Source organism: Phyllobates terribilis, unplaced genomic scaffold, assembly GCF_046119375.1.
Source record: "Phyllobates terribilis strain yellow unplaced genomic scaffold, ASM4611937v1 Scaffold_2__4_contigs__length_985480577, whole genome shotgun sequence".
In the NCBI taxonomy this organism is placed as follows: Eukaryota; Metazoa; Chordata; class Amphibia; order Anura; family Dendrobatidae; genus Phyllobates; species Phyllobates terribilis.
In genome coordinates this window covers 126,771,132-126,789,659 of record NW_027362762.1, presented here as the reverse complement: position 1 = coordinate 126,789,659, position 18,528 = coordinate 126,771,132, and the positions used below count along the sequence as shown (strand labels likewise).

At 44.4% G+C, this 18,528-nt stretch overlaps 1 protein-coding gene across 3 annotated transcripts in view; it reads left to right on the top strand.

The window, feature by feature from the left end:
* PROSER1 (proline and serine rich 1) overlaps window positions 1-18,528 on the top strand; it is a 71,390-nt gene that overhangs the window by 17,243 nt on the left and 35,619 nt on the right. For all 3 annotated transcript variants that reach the window (XM_073662577.1, XM_073662578.1, XM_073662579.1), the window contains exon 6: window positions 54-148. In XM_073662577.1, coding sequence (XP_073518678.1) covers window positions 54-148 — 95 coding nt within the window. The remainder of the gene's footprint in view (window positions 1-53; window positions 149-18,528) is intronic.

Sequence of the window (18,528 nt, the reverse complement as noted above, 5' to 3'; positions counted from 1 at the left end):
TTGGGTGTTTAGTCCCTGACTGTGATATTATTTCTAACACTGTTCTCTTGTAGAAAATGGTCGCCATCCCTGCGGTGAAGGTGGTGAATATACTGAACTGCTTCACGTTCAGTAAGGACAGACTGAGCGCCCTGGAGCTGCTGGCGGTGTGAGTATTTATGTCAGCACTTTACATTGTGACCTATGCACACCAGCTCAGGAGGCCTCGGTATTTGCATCTCACTTTGATCTGCTTCTACATTAAAGGGGATGTCTTAAGAATAAACCTTACACTACTGTTAGATCACACAAAACAATCCAGCTTTTCAATCATTTACAAAACAGTACACCTGTGTCTAGATATTGCCATTAAATCCGAGTTACGGCGCCCTCTGATGTTCCTAGTTGACTCACGTGGCTAGTAGCTCAATGGCCACCATTCAGATCTTATGCACACACAGGCTGCAAAGTTCTTCCTACTATTGTGCAAAGACTCCACGCAACATTAAAGGGAATGTGTCATCAGAAAATGAGCTGTAGTTTAAAGGTTTTTATTTGTAATGTTTCTTTCTGTTTTTTTTGTTTTTTTTACTTTTTAATATCCATATAAAAAAATCTGTCATTTTTCAGTTTTTACACTGGCCTCTAGGTCTTATACTATGCTTACACGTAATGTTCTGTATAGATGACTTTTCAGCAGTCTCATTATCTTCACAGACAGGATTAGAAATATAGCACATGTATATAAAGTAGATAACACAGGAACCAACATTCACAATAGTTGCTGGTCACAGCTCCCATGCTCTTCCACCTGTCACAGTGATATTTTCCCTGATGAGTGAATGATTGGATAACACTTCTCTACAAACAAATAGGGTCTAAACGAGTCTGTTGCTGTTAATGTCCATTTGAAGGAAAGAAAGTACGATTCTGATATTAGGCCTAGTGGCAAGTATGAAAATTGCATTTATCCCCTGTTCCTGACCAGGCACATTTTCAGTTTTTTTTTTTCGTACATGCAGCTCAAAGTGCTGTAAAAATAAAATGTCTCCTTCTTATATTTATGTCATTTTTGTGTCTTTTTTTTCGTGATGCATTGGGCTTAATTTTTATGTCCTGTCATGATCTCTTTTTATTTATTTTTGTTACTGTTTTGGGGGTTTATCAGTGGGGAAACTCTCCTATGACCCAGCAGCTCCTGCTGCCTCCTTATATACAGTGGTCACTTGAGGAAGAAGCTCTGTCAGCTCCTCCAGTTACTGCGTACAAAGCGCTTCTTTAGTGCTGTGGATACAGTGATGGAGAAGGCAGAGACAGTAATAAATCATCTCTGCCTTCTCTTTGGGGACTACAGCTGACAGCCGCTCCCGCCTGTGGCTGTGTATGCAATGACGATTTACAACGTCACTGCAGCGGAGGAGCCAGACCGCCCGGACGTTTAAAGTCTATGGGTGGTCTATGAGAATTAAATATCCTTCTCTTCAATAGAGGATGTTTAGTAAGAGGTAAACTGCTACTTTTCTTGTTTTTACATGCACTTTGCAATCTTACCAACCTAATAAAGCAAGTACACGTTCTGAGAAGAAATCGAAAGAACGGCAGGGGTCTCCATAACAAATATGTAGCGGTAATGTCTAATAATGTTTAAAAATGGTTCCAGTGAATGAATTATGTTTTGCATAACAGGAAATGTCATATTTTACCCTTGAAATATTTTTCCACAAATTTTCCGCATCTTAGTTTCTTTTACTATGAAAGTCACTAGAGAGTAAGGAAACGCGTTGTTGCTGTTTATTAGGTTTTTGGTTCTGTGCACAAGTAACTTCTTAAAGGGGAGGTGAGCTGGGCAGTGATGTCCCCTCTACACTCATGGGGCGCACGCATATCCTCACTCATAGGAGGTAGGTGCACGATGCCCACCACTTGGGCTCCTCGTCTGACCGACCTCACTGACCTTCATAGGAGGTAGGTGCACGATGCCCACCACTTGGGCTCCTCGTCTGACCGACCTCACTGACCTTCATAGGAGGTAGGTGCACGATGCCCACCACTTGGGCTCCTCGTCTGACCGACCTCACTGACCTTCATAGGAGGTAGGTGCACGATGCCCACCACTTGGGCTCCTCGTCTGACCGACCACACTGACCTTCATAGGAGGTAGGTGCACTATGCCCACCACTTGGGCTCCTCGTCTGACCGACCTCACTGACCTTCCATATTCTTATCGTTTAGACTGGCTTTAATCCTCTTGATAATGATGGTGACGGACAAGGGAAATGGAGGCACCAAAGGGATCATTATAGGAATATTTAAACATTCTTACATCTTTACTAGTCAGAGGACAATTATCAGAGGGACGGTGACAACAAACACGGAGGCCATTAAGTGTTTTGTTGTTTTCATACTCGACTGGTGTAATTGCCGCTCTGTCCACAGAGACGACCGCGGCTCCCGTCTGATTTTCAGCCCGTTATGTAATGATGGCACAAGTGTGGAAATAATTATCACGCTCCATTCCAGCTTCCTGTGGTGCAGATCTTGCAACTTTTTCTGCATATTAGTTTTTCTAGTTTCCACCCTGTACAGTCTGCAAGGAAAAGTAAGCTCTATATTATCTACTGTGGATCTCCCCCATCATGTTACCGTCATGCAGCGTTGTTCTCTCCCGGGAGAGCCCGCACTCCTACTCTTACCTTAAACATATTATTCATTTTTGCACTTTGATTTTTTCTCTCCTCCTTCCCACAACCATAACTTTTGACGTTTTTTTCCCAACATAGACAAATGAGGGCCTGTTTTTTGCAGGTTGAGTTGTACTTTTGAATGACACCATTAATTTTACTATATAATGTACTGAAAAAAAAACAGGGAAAAAATTCCAAGGGGGGTGAGGTGCTGAAAAGAATATAAATTTGGTTCCTCCATTGTTTCTGTGAGTTTTGCTTTTACGGTATCCATTGCGCAATATGATTGTCCGGGAATACAGTACAGACCAAAAATTTGGACACACCTTCTCATTTAAAGATTTTTCTGTATTTTCCTGACTATGAAAATTGTACATTCACACTGAAGGCATCAAAACTATGAATTAACACATGTGGAATTATATACTTAACAAAAAAGTGTGAAACAACTGAAAATATGTCTTATATTCTAGGTTCTTCAAAGTAGCCACCTTTTGCTTTGATGACTGCTTTGCACACTCTTGGCATTCTCTTGATGAGCTTCAAGAGGTAGTCACCGGAAATGGTTTTCACTTCACAGGTGTGCCCTGTCAGGTTTAATAAGTGGGATTTCTTGTCTTATAAATGGGGTTGGGACCATCAGTTGTGTTGTGCAGAAGTCTGGTGGATGCACAGCTGATAGTCCTACTGAATAGACTGTTAGAATTTGTATTATGGCAAGAAAAAAGCAGCTAAGAAAAGAAAAACGAGTGGCCATCATTACTTTAAGAAATGAAGGTCAGTCATTGCGAAAAATTGGGCAAACTTTGAAAGTGTCCCCAAGTGCAGTTGCAAAAACCATCAAGCGCTACAAAGAAACTGGCTAACATGAGGACCGCCCCAGGAAAGGAAGACCAAGACTCACATCTGCTTCTGAGGATAAGTTTATCCCAGTCACCAGCCTCAGAAATTGCAGGTTAACAGCAGCTCAGATTAGAGACAAGGTCAATGCCACACAGAGTTCTAGCAGCAGACACATCTCTACAACAACTGTTAAGAGGAGACTTTGTGCAGCAGGCCTTCATGGTAAAATAGCTGCTTGGAAACCACTGCTAAGGACAGGCAACAAGCAGAAGAGACTTGTTTGGGCTAAAGAACACAAGGAATGGACATTAGACCAGTGGAAATCTGTGCTTTGGTCTGATGAGTCCAAATTTGAGATCTTTGGTTCCAACCACCGTGTCTTTGTGCGACGCAGAAAAGGTGAACGGATGGACTCTACATGCCTGGTTCCCACCGTGAAGCATGGAGGAGGAGGTATGATGGTGTGGGGGTGCTTTGCTGGTGACACTGTTGGGGATTTATTTAAAATTGAAGGCATACTGAACCAGCATGGCTACCACAGCATCTTGCAGCGGCATGCTATTCCATCCGGTTTGCGTTTAGTTGGACCATCATTTATTTTTCAACAGGACAATGACCCCAAACACACCTCCAGGCTGTGTAAGGGCTATTTGACCAAGAAGGAGAGTGATGGGGTGCTACGCCAGATGACCTGGCCTCCACAGTCACCAGACCTGAACCCAATCGAGATGGTTTGGGGTGAGCTGGACCGCAGAGTGAAGGCAAAAGGGCCAACAAGTGCTAAGCATTTCTGGGAACTCCTTCAAGATGGTTGGAGGACCATTTCCGTTGACTACCTCTTGAAGCTCATCAAGAGAATGCCAAGAGTGTGCAAAGCAGTCATCAAAGCAAAAGGTGGCTACTTTGAAGAACCTAGAATATAAGACATATTTTCAGTTGTTTTACACTTTTTTGTTAAGTATATAATTCCACATGTGTTAATTCATAGTTTTGATGCCTTCATTGTGAATGTACAATTTTTATAGTCCTGAAAATACAGAAAAATCTTTAAATGAGAAGGCGTGTCCAAACTTTTGGTCTGTACTGTGTGTGTGTGTGTGTGTGTGTGTGTGTGTGTGTGTGTGTGTGTGTGTGTGTATATATATATATATATATATATATATATATATATATTATAATATTTATGATGAAAAAAAAAACAAACACGTTTGAATATTGTCCCTCAATTTTTTTTTTTCCTTGTGACGCCAATTTTCTGAGACCTGTACCAATTTTATTATTCTGTTGATAGGACTGAGTGAGAGTTTTTTTTGTTTTTTCTTGTGCAGTATTCTGACGAGTTTATTGTACATGAAGCTGATATCATACTTTTGCTTTGATTTCTTATTTAGTACATTTTTTTAGGGAGGCGAGACCAAAAAACGTTCAGTTCTGGCATTTTGATTTTATTCCCCTATTATGGCGTTTAATAATTGGGTTAATTAATTCTATATTTTAATAGATCCGACTTTTACGAACGTAGTAATATGTTTGTGTATTTTTTTTTAATTATTTTTAATGGGGGGGGGGGGGGGAATGGTGATTTTTTTTTTTTTTGGGGGTTTGTTTTTACGTCCCCTTAAGGAACTTGCACCTGTGATGCTGTGATACTGTACTTGATGCTTATATTATATACTACAATACCACTGTATTGCAGGATATAGTGAAAATATCGGTCTCCTATGGAGCGTTGCCTATGCATGGGCTTCACAGAATGACCGAGATGACCGCGAAAGGGGTCTTCCACAGCTGTCCTGGCAACCCATCGGTCCCCTGCAGTCACGTAAATGGGTGCTGGTGTGTGTTTGAGATGTGTATCGGTTCACCAGAGTGATATAATTGTGTAAACCTGTATCCACACCAGTATAACACTGTACTTGTTGAAAGACTGTGTATGTATTTTGATGTAAGGTTTTAACTCTGTGAATGATTTACAATGCATTGTATGACATGATTATATAAGGAGAATAAACAGTTAATATATTGATTATAGGAGTTCAGTGCATGCTGTTAGAGGGTAGTAATGGTGAAATTTGCCCAACAACCAAAGGAGAGTTGGTGATTGGTCTAGCTCCAGTGTTGGAGGGACTTAGTTAATGTGTTCAGGGGATTTCCCAGTTGACAGTTGAAAGTACGTGACAGGAATAAGTGGAGCGGCCATCTTCGGGGTAGTCTGGGATATGTCCTGAACAGGAGAGGATGCGCTGGAAAGTAATTCAGCAGCATCTGCTTGTGAGAACGCCCCATTGACACCAGAGAAGTGGCATATTGGAGCTGAGCTTGCTCGCGACTGGAACCTGTCCAGGTTTGAGGAGATTTCTGTCAGAAACGCTGTTACAAGACAATAAAGGCTGGGACCTACAGTGAAAGGGTATTGGACACCGCTCAAGAATTAAGCCACAAGCATCAATAGTACCGCTCACTGGTTGAAGGGGCCTTGCAGTTAGTAGCTGTTCACTCATCACACAACATTTTGGCGCCAAAATATTTTAGGCTGAGATATAGCCTGTAGTTAGTTAGTTATATTAACTGCTTCACACAACGGTTGTTGCTAATACCAGCGTCCAGAACTTTCGGATTCGCTGCCAGGGTTTCTGTTTGTTTAATAACTAAAAATCCCAATCCACTTTGAGGCGCTGACACGGCACACAACGGTCTCCGGACCACACTTGAACTCCATTTTGTTGCAGGAGAAAGTTTCTGCGGAGCATTTTAGTACTGGACAGTTATTCAACTGCGCAAGACTTTATTTATGGCTAAACTGCTGTCGCCATAGTTTTTTTTTTTTGGTATCTTCGATACAGTTGAAGACGGGACTGTTCCTCTGAGTTTGCTGTAGACACCATTGGAAGGGAGAGGGAAATTTGGTTGGGGAAATAGAGGAAATATTTGTAAGATTGTAAACTTCAGTGCTGTACTGCAGACTAGCCTTTACGTTACACTCATACAATTAATCCTATTCTCAGTGTGTAAAGCGGTAATAGGCGGCCGGTTTAGACAGGCACACCAGCACGCAAATCTATAGCAAAATAGTAAATACAGATTGCTCGGGTGCCATGTTGTGTAGCACAGAGGTTCCAGCCGTTGGTTAATGTCTGCACAATGTCTAAATGTTTTCTATTGTCCGGGTAAAAATATTCACTTAAATAAGTAAAATAGTGCTTTTGGGAACGAACTTTGTAAGTGTTGGTTTTCTCGCCCGTGGCTCCGCCGTGTCCTGAAGTACACGACTTACATGTGCATCGCGCAACATTGCATTTAAATAGCGCTGTCCGTCTCTTAACAGTCGCTGCCAGAACTTGGCTGCTGTGACTTTGTATCTGCCATGTGTTGAGGAGGCTCCACTCTTGAGACCCCTCCACTCCTTTGGACCACTTACCTGGACTTTAATTAACGGTAAGGAAGGAGGTTTGAAGTAGGGTCAGTGACAGTTTTCCAAGTATCTCAGCATCTCAGACCTTGTGTCATATCTGTGGTAAAAGTGACAGGTCAAACTGCTGGGTTTTGTGGGACCCCTGACCACGGTTTATTGGTTTCTGAAAACTCCGGTTATACTCTTGCAGTGGCGCTGTTCCAGTGATGTCTGCTCTACTATTCCCGGTGGGTGATGTGACATTAGAATGTCTTGTGACCTCTGCAGCCAATCAATGTTTTCTGATCGGCTGCAGCTCAGCAATATTCCTTCTTCACTCTGATGAAATAGTAGAGGCTGCGGCTGATCAGCAATTGCTGATTGTTGGCAGCGGTCACGTGACATTGATATGTTACGTCACCCACCAGGAATAACTTCGCCAACATCACTGAAATTTAGCCGGTGTGGGAGGGGAGTATAATCTCTTTCCGGGCACCTCATTGATGGGACACAAGAAACTGTGGGTGAAATCTGTTTCCACCAGGAGGCCGACGCTAAGAAGCCATCTGCTTACCAGGACCAAGCCATGCAGTGTAGCTTAGTCATGCAGGAGGCAGACATAAGTCTGGGATCCTGACCGGATTCTACCTGTGGTTTTCCCTGCATTTTGCTGAGCTGTCTCTACTAATTTAGGTTTGGGTAAAAAAGCAGGATGGGCCACTCTGTTCACCCCATTATTGACGGAGAGAACAGTAAGTAGTGTTCTGTATCTTGTCAGAATGGAGGATCATAGTACCTGACACAGTTGGCGATAAGATGCCCAGTCAGATGGGCCTTTGTTTTTGCCTCCTGCCCGCTCATTCTCCAAAGCATGGCACATTGCATGTAGAAGAGGATGAATACAGGGCTCTCAGATCCAGAGGAGCAAACATGTTCCCCACTGTGTTCTTCCTACGTTGTAAACCCCCGGTCCTTTGCTGCGCCCTTCTCTCCCTCTGGTATCTCCTTCGGCCTCCTGTGGCTTGTTGTGCCGAGCCATTTAGGCTCTAGTCCCCCCGTCACTGCCGCTGCAATCGCTGTTCTCTGGCGGGTCTAGGATGCTAATTTATTCCCTTGCTTCAGTTGCAGCCTAGCCGGCTCCTGGCAAGCCACTCTCCATTTCTTCTAACCTTACCAGGCTAGAGTCTCGTCCTCTGATTTTGTTTCCGCCCATTCCTGTTCCTCTTTCTTTGTGGGCTACCATCTTCTCTCTGCATCACTCAAAAGAGCTTGTGCTCTCAGGAGATGCAGCCTGCCTCAGTGCACTCCACCATTCTCCAGCCAGCTTCTCCGCTCCGCTTCTCCAGCCGTTCTCACCTCATCAGGGACACCTCTCCAGCACCGGGTAGGCTTTACTTATTTCTCCTGCTCATGTAAGCGCAAATTTGTTTCAAGCCAACCTGTAACAACTTGCACTGCTTACACCTACCCTGTTTGTGGTCACTCCCTCAGGAGCCCACTTAGGCCCGCAATGAGAGAGAGTTTCTTCCAGCATTGGCTACTGCTTTTTCTCATTTGCTGTGTGACTTAACCAAGGTGTCACAGACCTTCGTTACTGTCATGAAGCACCCGCCCCTGGTACTTTTGACCACTGCCCAAAGTAAATCAGACCCACCATCTACTCCGCACCAACATGGTATATCACATAAGCTGTCCAGGCGACCTTGGGTTAGTTCATCTTGCAGGTCTCTATCTCTCTCCACACCTCCATTTTTTTCTCCCCCTTCCCTGAGGTACAGATATCAGATGTTTGCTCTGACTCCAACCAAGCGCTAAGAGAGATGGTGAATAGTCTTGTCCACATGATGAACTAATCCTGGAACGTTACTGAGGCAGGCCCCCGCTTCTCCCACAGAGACTATCAAATGTGTGGATAAATATTTCTCAAAGCATGAGGAGTTCATTGGGGTGCTGAACAGGAGTGGTAGCACCCAGATAAACACTTCTACAGACAGAAGCGCATTTAGATTCTGTACCCTTTCACAGTGGAAATTGTGGCTACCTGGTCCATTCCACTCTAGTTGGGCCCCCTTGTATAGTAGTTATACAGAACTACTACCTTTCCACTCTGAGGTGGCATCTCTAAAGGACCCTACAGATGTGTCAAATTCTTGGCCAAAACTTTGAAGCTTTGGACTCAGTCCTGGGCCAAGCTTTTGCCACCACTTGGATCACCAAAGCCAAATACCTCTGACAGGGTATTCTTTCAAGAGCTCTGACGAGGGTTATTTGACCTTGCCAACCAGATCACTCACTCGGGCAAGTATTTCTGTTCTGCTTCTCTGGAAGCCACTGGCTGCTTTGCACAAGCCTTGAGCAAAATTGTGGCTATCCACTTAATTCTGTGCCTTAAGATGTGGATTGCAGACCCCGTGTCCAAATAAATCTGGGTTCTTGCCTGTTTAGTGCCAAGCTAGATAAAATTATTTTGGACACTACTGACACCTTGCTCCCACAGTCCATGCCCAGATTCTCTAACAGCAAGCTCAGGATGCATCAGTTTTGTCCTTTTTGTCAGTTCTCCTTGAGAGGTGGCCCCGAGTATCAAGAAAATCCCCTACTACCACGCAAAAAATGTGGCTATTCTCCAAACTTGCCCCATCCTGGCCAAGTGGACAAGTCCTATAGGTTTAGTGTCAACAGATTTTCCTTGGCATGATGGACTGCCCCCACCTGGTGACTCTTTGGGTGGATGCTCATCTTTTCTTTCTCTCCCTGGTTTGGTTCTCTGTTCAGCTCCTATCTAGTGTATGTATCCTGTTTTGACCTCTGCTTGTTTATTGATGTTCCTCCTGCCTGACTATTTTTTACCTTCGTGTCCCTCTCAGTTTTGAACTGGCTACCAGACAATTCACTTGCCCCGATTTGCTCCTCCTTACAGAAGCAGTTCCGTGAAAATAATCCAGAGGACACTGTTTTAAGACCAGATCTCTGTACAGGAGTTAAAGGGTGAAGGCTGGAGTTCCTCTGTTCTATGCCAGGCGGAGTGGCTTGTGTGAAGTCTGCAGGAGGTAGCATTTTTGATCCTATGACCTCTGACAGATGTTACACTCAAGTTACAAGATAGAGTTTACTGTTCTCCTTCGCAACCACTTCTTCAGATTTTGCATTCCCCTTATTCCTATCATGGCTTCAATTTTTTACAAGCCATCTCTTCTCATCTTGGGTCATTGTACTCGTCCCTCCTTGGGAGTGCTTCCAGGGGTTTTATGCAAACCTTTTTGTCATATCCAAGGACCGCTTGTTACGTCCCATTTGGTTTATAGCCAACTGAAAGTTGAACTTTTCATTTTTTCATAAATGTGCTCAGAAGATAGCTCAATAGAAAGAAGATATGGGTTACAGACCCTGCTGCCAGACCAAACTCGCTGATGAATTTTCTGGTAACTCATTTTGCATTTTTCTATGTACTGTGATATGTAGAGGCTGCAGAATTATTATATTTTTTTTTGTATTTATTGTTTTTTCAAAAATACATGTATTTAGGTAAATAAAAAAAGTCTCCTCTGATGTCTATATTCTTTAAGGGTGAAATTGGCTTGGCCATTACGAGGTTAACATATGCTACTTAAAAGTATAAGAACAGGCAAATGTCAGACATATATTTGGTTTTAAATTTTTATTCATTCATGGACTTTATCTTGAGATTGCCACACCCGCATCTCTCTCTTTTTTTTTTGGAAAGTTTCACTAAGGTTTTAAAAGGGCATCCCTTTATCCCCAACATCACTGAGCTGTTCTGCACTTTCCATTTTTTTCTAATATTTGTCTCAAGCCACGGCTCCACTATCAGTATTTGGTCAGTATTCGGTCAGTATTTTTTCTCAGGAGTGGGTGCCAAAACCAGGTGAGGAACAATCAGAGAAAAGGTATAATAGAAACAAGTCACCAATTCTGCATTTATCACCCACTCCTGGTTTTGGCTCCCACTCCTGAGGAAAAATACTGACTGAATACTGACCAAATACTGATAGTGTGGGGCTGTAACCTCAGATAAATGCTTGTATACTTGCCTGTGTGCTTAGTTATCATTCTTTTAATCCAATGATCCAGAAGGACAACACAGGACTTGTCTCCTGTAATACCAGTTGGGATCATTAGAATAGCATATTCTGTGATAATACAATATATTTTTGTCTTTCCTACTAAAGTCTCTGTAAACTTACAAGTGAGTTTTATACACATTGTACATGTGCTAAGTGATCACCGGAGGATTCTGTGCCCTTGTGTCATGTTCTCTAGAGAGGGGAACAGTTTCTCATTGCGTCATGGCTCTGCTGCTCTGTGATCGCTGTTAATACCATCCCTGTACCTCATGCACAATAGATATGATACACATGTACTATACACAGGCAGACAGCAAATGCTTCAGAAATTAAAAAAAAAGTGATTGTATATTACTAGAATATGCCATAACGTTCTGAGTAGAGGGGGTCCGACCTTTGTTAGTGAAGGTAATATAGCGTCAGTGCAGGGAATGGCAACAGGCCGGACTCCACAGTGGAGGGTATATAGCGTCAGTGCAGGGAATGGCAACAGGCCGGACTCCACTGTGGAGGGGATATAGCGTTGGTGCAGGGAGTGGCAACAGGCCGGACTCCACTGTGGAGGGGATATAGCGTCAGTGCAGGGAATGGCAACAGGCCGGACTCCACAGTGGAGGGTATATAGCGTCAGTGCAGGGAATGGCAACAGGCCGGACTCCACTGTGGAGGGGATATAGCGTTGGTGCAGGGAGTGGCAACAGGCCGGACTCCACTGTGGAGGGGATATAGCGTCAGTGCAGGGAATGGCAACAGGCCGGACTCCACAGTGGAGGGTATATAGCGTCAGTGCAGGGAATGGCAACAGGCCGGACTCCACTGTGGAGGGGATATAGTGTTGGTGCAGGGAGTGGCAACAGGCCGGACTCCACTGTGGAGGGGATATAGCGTCAGTGCAGGGAATGGCAACAGGCCGGACTCCACAGTGGAGGGTATATAGCGTCAGTGCAGGGAATGGCAACAGGCCGGACTCCACTGTGGAGGGGATATAGTGTTGGTGCAGGGAGTGGCAACAGGCCGGACTCCACTGTGGAGGGGATATAGCGCTGGTGCAGGGAATGGCAACAGGCCGGACTCCACAGTGGAGGGTATATAGCGTCAGTGCAGGGAATGGCAACAGGCCGGACTCCACTGTGGAGGGGATATAGTGTTGGTGCAGGGAGTGGCAACAGGCCGGACTCCACTGTGGAGGGGATATAGCGCTGGTGCAGGGAATGGCAATGGGCTGGACTCCACTGTGGAGGGAATATAGCATTGGTGTAAGGAATTGCAACAGGCCATACTCCACTGTGGAGGGAATATAGCATTGGTGCAGGGAATTGCAACAGGCTGTACTCCACTGTGGAGGGGATACAGCCTATATGCAGGGAATTGCAACAGGCCGTATGCCACTGTGGAGGGGATATAGCGTTTGTGCAGGGAATGCCAACAGGCCGTACTCCACTGTGGAGGGAATAGCGTTGATGCAGGGAATTGCAACAGGCCGGACTCCACTGTGAAGGGGAGAAATAATAAAGAGAGCACAGCTCTAAATCAGCATTGCATCATTTATTCCTGAGGATGGTGAGTGTTCCAAAGATCAGACCCCCTCCCTGATCACAGGGTGATGTCATATAGTAGTAATATGACATCACTGTATAAGATGGGAAAACCCCTTTAATTAAAGGGAATCTGTCATGTAAGAGCAGCATGGTGTAGGTGAAGAGATCCTTATTCCAGCGATGTATCACTTACTGGGCTGCTTGCTGCAGTTTTGAGTCCCTCTTTTATCAGCTGCAGATCTAGCAGTTCTCTTAATGCTGAGCTCTGTATAACCCCGTCCACATCACTGATTGACAGCTTTCTAGGTACCCTGTGCATAGGCCAATCAGTGTTGGGGGTGGGGTTATACAAAGCTCATAAATAGGGAGGACTACATGGCAGCAGGTTTACTAGTCCTCTAGTGATAATCTCCTGCTGATAAAACAGTGATTTTTATCAAAACAGCAAGCAGTCTAGAAAGTGACCCATCGCTGGAATCAGGGTCTTTGTCTCTGCATTATGCTGTTCTCAGATTAGGTGACATAAACCTTGTGACAGGTTCCCTTTAAGAAGCCAGGAATAATTCTAATCATGACATAATACCAAGCAATACTCAGAAATGACTTCAACATTTCATCTATTGAAAAGTTATTGATGTGCAATAGTGACTGCTACTCAGCAACCAATGTGCTAAACTGACTGCAGACAGACCGCACCGTGGTGTGGTATGGTGTAGGGACGTACACTCTCAGGTAGGCACTAGAGTTAATCCCACCACAAGATTCTTGTGTCAAAGCAGTGAGGTTTGTGGAACTCCATAAACTTGCACAGTTCTTCAACTCCTTCACTACCCAGCGATTTTCTTTTTTTCCCATTTTCATTTTTTTCTCCCCTTCTTCTAAGAGCCATAACTTTTTTTAATTTTTCTGTTCTCATAGTCATAAGGGGTCTTGTTTTTTTGCGTGATGAGTTGTACTTTTGAATGTCCCCATTCATTTTGTCATGTGATGCACTGGAAAGCGGGCAAAAAATTCTAGGCTATGTGCCCACGATGCAGAATTGAAGCAGAAAATTTCTGCAGCGTTTCTGCATGTCCTTGGCAGTACAAACGCTTGCGGATTTTACATGCGTTTTTTAATGCTTTTTTTTGCAGCGTTTTTACATGCGGATTTGACTTGCGTTTTTCAAATGCATTGTGACCTCAAATCCGCATGCGGAAACGCACAAATAATGGACATGCTGTGGATTTTTCCGCAAGGAAAATCTGCTGCTGAAAATTCCGCAGCATGTGCACAGGACATGCGAATTTTCATTGTGGACCATTGGACACGTAAAATTCTGCATCAAAAACGCTTGAAAAACGCATAGTGGGCATGCAGCCTCAGTGTGTTGAAATTGCAAAAAAAGTGCAATTCCACAATTGTTTTTTTTTTTTTATTCACCTTGTTCACTACTGACTTGGCAATATGATTATCAAGGTCAATACGAATGCGCAGGTAACAAACATGTATAGTTTTTTTATTTTTTTTTTTTATTTAAGTGGTGAAAAAAAATTCTGAAATTTGTCCCTAACCCCAAATATTTTGTTTTTTTTGACACTTTCCGTAATCCATAACATTCTCATTTTTTGGGATCTGGGGCTGGGTGATGGCTTATTTTTTGCACCCTGAGCTACATAGTTACATAGTTTATAAGGCCGAAAAAAGACAAGCGTCCATCCAGTTCAGCCTATTTCTTGTGCACTGCAGCTATTCCGCAGCGTTGATCCAGGGGAAGGCAAAAAAAAAAACATGCGGTATAGGCCAATTTACATCACTGAGGAAAAATTCACTTCCCGACACCAATCTGGCAGTCAGATTAAATCCCTGGATTAATTAACTATCACTAAGTATAAGATGTAATTTTATTGTTCTCAAGAAAGGCGTCCAGGCCTCTCTTGAACTCATTAAGTGAGTTGGACATCACCACTCCCAGAGAGTTCCAGAGTCTCACGGCTCTGACCGTAAAGAATCCCTTTCTATGCTGGTGCAGGAACCTCCTTTCCTCCAGACGCATAGTGTGCCCCCTCGTCTTTGTCACCATCCTTGGTATAAACAGGTCATGGGAGAGATCTCTGTACTGCCCCCTGATGTATTTATACATGTTTATGAGGTCTCCCCTAAGCTTTCTCTTTTCCAACGTAAATAGGCCTAATTTTGACTACCTCTCTGGGTATTCTAGTCCCTCCATTCCCTTTATTACCTTAGTCGCCCTCCTTTGTACCCTCTCTAGCTCTAGCTGACATTTTTATTGATTTCACTTTGGGGTAGATACATTGTTTTGATCGCCTCTTATTGCATTTTATTGCAACCAAAAAAAAACGTAATTCTGACGTTTTGAATTTACTTCTCTGCTCAGCTTCCCCCAGCTGACCTCTACAAAATGAACACATGGCCTGGTTCTAGTCATAGCTAGCCAGGTGCATGTAATCAGGACTTAGAGTGCTAGGATTTAACCCTGGTTTCCTACTGTGGGTAGTAAACATGGTTGTGTAGTGAAAAGTCCCGGGGGCTGAGAGGATCCAGGAAACCCCATAGTTAAGAGGAATCAATAATTTAATAGCAGAAATAGCAAATGCAAATAAATACCGGTTCTTGTATATCCACCTTTATAAGAAAGATTCACTCATTGTTTAGTGAGTACTAATATATGAATTTATTTCAAAGTAACAGTGTAATACTTTACAATAAAAACACAAGAAAAAAAAAAGTAACACGAATGAAATCCAGCGGAGTTTGATTCCACTTACCCCTCATGAGATTTGTTAGTAAAAATAAAGAATACTCCTGGTTGGTGAACTCAGAAATTTAAGGCTCATGCACATGACCGTTTTTTTTCGTACGAGTGCTATCTGTGGTTTTCATGGATTGCATTCGTACCTATGATATTCTATGAGGCCGTGCATTCGTCCTTGTTTTTGTTTTTTTCCTCAGAAAAAAATCAGGTAGTACTCGGATGCCATCTGTATGCGCTCGGTTTTGACTGACTGATAGACAGAAGGTGGAGGAATTTTGTTTTTCTCTCCATGTTTTAGAAAAACTGATGTCACACTGCTCAAACTCTGATCAGAATAATCGGACCGGCTGCGTTTTTCTCGGATGTGGAGAAAACGGTCGTGTGACGCTACCCTCTAGATGATGTCTTATAAGGTTGAGAAAGCAAATGTCATCACAACACATAAAAGGATAATGATCTGTATTGGATGCAGCATTACCTATAGCCACCAGTGTCAGACAGCTGCTGCTAAAGCTTAAAAAAATCAATATCTGCATCAAAAATGGACAGGATAAATTTGGGAGTACATTTATTTTACTCAGTATCACATAGTACATGGGGTAAGGTGTACAATTTGGGGCATCCTTTTCTATAGTAAAAATCCAGTTAAACTGGAGCAGAAAATAAAAGTAATACAAGTAATGGTTGAGTTGTTCTATACCATACATGTCAAACTGTGGCCCATGGGTCAAATCTGGCCCCCAGGGTGGTTTTCTTTGCCCCTTGACACCAGAACCACCACCCCTATGTGGGGCTATTATTGTGTATGGAGGACTATGTAGGGCCCATTATTCTATATGGAGGACTATGTGGTGCCCATTATACTGTATGGAGGAATATGTGGTGCCCATTATACTGTATGGAGATCTATGTGGGGCCCATTATACTGTATGGAGGTCTATGTGGGGCCCATTATACTGTATGGAGGTCTATGTAGGGCCCATTATACTGTATGGAGGTCTATGTAGGGCCCATTATACTGTATGGAGGTCTATGTAGGGCCCATTATACTGTATGGAGGACTATGTGGGGCCCATTATTCTGTATGGAGGACTATGTGGGGCCCATTATTCTGTATGGAGGACTATGTGGGGCCCATTATTCTGTATGGAGGACTATGTGGGGCCCATTATTCTGTATGGAGGACTATGTGGGGCCCATTATTCTGTATGGAGGACTATGTGGGGCCCATTATTCTGTATGGAGGACTATGTGGGGCCCATTATTCTGTATGGAGGACTATGTGGGGCCCATTATTCTGTATGGAGGACTGTGGGGCCCATTATTCTGTATGGAGGACTATGTGGGGCCCATTATTCTGTATGGAGGACTATGTGGGGCCCATTATTCTGTATGAAGGACTGTGTGGGGCCCATTATTCTGTGTGGGGCCCATTATTCTGTATGGAGGACTGTGTGGTGCCCATTATACTGTATGGAGCACTATGTGGGGCCCATTATACTGTATAGAGCAGTATGTCAGGCCCATTATACTGTATGAAGGACTATGTGGGGCCCATTATACTGCATGGAGCACTATGTGGGGCCCATTATACTGCATGGAGCACTATGTGGGGCCCATTATACTGCACGGAGCACTATGTGGGGCCCATTATACTGCATGGAGCACTATGTGGGGCCCATTATACTGCATGGAGCACTATGTGGGGCCCATTATACTGTATGGAGCACTATGTGGGGCCCATTATACTGTATGGAGCACTATGTGGGGCCCATTATACTGTATGGAGCACTATGTGGGGCCCGTTATACTGTATGGAGCACTATATGGGGCCCATTATACTGTATGGAGCACTATGTGGGGCCCATTATACTGTATGGAGCACTATGTGGGGCCCATTATACTGTATAGAGCACTATGTGGGGCCCATTATACTGTATGGAGCACTATATGGGGCCCATTATACTGTATGGAGCACTATGTTGGGCCCATTATACTGTTTGGAGGACTATGTGGGGCCCATTATTCTGAATGGAGGACTATGTGGGGCCATTATACTGTATGGAGGACTATGTGGGGCCATTATACTGTATGGAGGACTATGTGGGGCCCATTATTCTGTATGGAGGACTTTGTGGGGCCAGTTATATTGTATACGGGTTGGCCCGCAACTTTGTCCAAGTTTTTCATTTTGGCCCTCTGTGTGTTTGAGTTTGACATCCCTGTGAATGTATACAGAAAGATCAACCCAATAAAAGGTCTCGTCCAACCCAGTATATATTTTGATATACAATTTCTCATTAATCCCCTACCTCTTCCCCGGCAACCCGCCAGTCTCTTCTTCCAGCTGCAGATGTGTCAGTATGAAGAGTTAGTAAGGCGACTATTACTGTTTTATTATTTAATCCGATTCTTATCAGCTATAAGTAATGTTCACGTGTTTTATGAGATGATGATTGGTGCAGGGGTTTATAGACGCAGCCGGCTCTTCTTGGTGCAGGGGTTTATGGACGCAGCTTGCTCTTCTTGGTGCAGGGGTTTATGGACGCAGCCGGCTCTTCTTGGTGCAGGGGTTTATGGACGCAGCCGGCTCTTCTTGGTGCAGGGGTTTATGGACGCAGCCGGCTCTTCTTGGTGCAGGGGTTTATGGACACAGCCGGCTCTTCTTGGTGCAGGGGTTTATGGACGCAGCCGGCTCTTCTTGGTGCAGGGGTTTATGGACGCAGCCGCCTCTTCTTGGTGCAGGGGTTTATGGACGCAGCCGGCTCTTCTTGGTGCAGGGGTTTATGGACGCAGCCGGCTCTTCTTGGTGCAGGGGTTTATGGACGCAGCCGGCTCTTCTTGGTGCAGGGGTTTATGGACGCAGCCGGCTCTTCTTGGTGCAGGGGTTTATGGACGCAGCCGGCTCTTCTTGGTGCAGGGGTTTATGGACGCAGCCGGCTCTTCTTGGTGCAGGGGTTTATGGACGCAGTCGGCTCTTCTTGGTGCAGGGGTTTATGGACGCAGCCGGCTCTTCTTGGTGCAGGGGTTTATGGACGCAGCCGGCTCTTCTTGGTGCAGGGGTTTATGGACGCAGCCGGCTCTTCTTGGTGCAGGGGTTTATGGACGCAGCCGGCTCTTCTTGGTGCAGGGGTTTATGGACGCAGCCGGCTCTTCTTGGTGCAGGGGTTTATGGACGCAGCCGGCTCTTCTTGGTGCAGGGGTTTATGGACGCAGCCGGCTCTTCTTGGTGCAGGGGTTTATGGACGCAGCC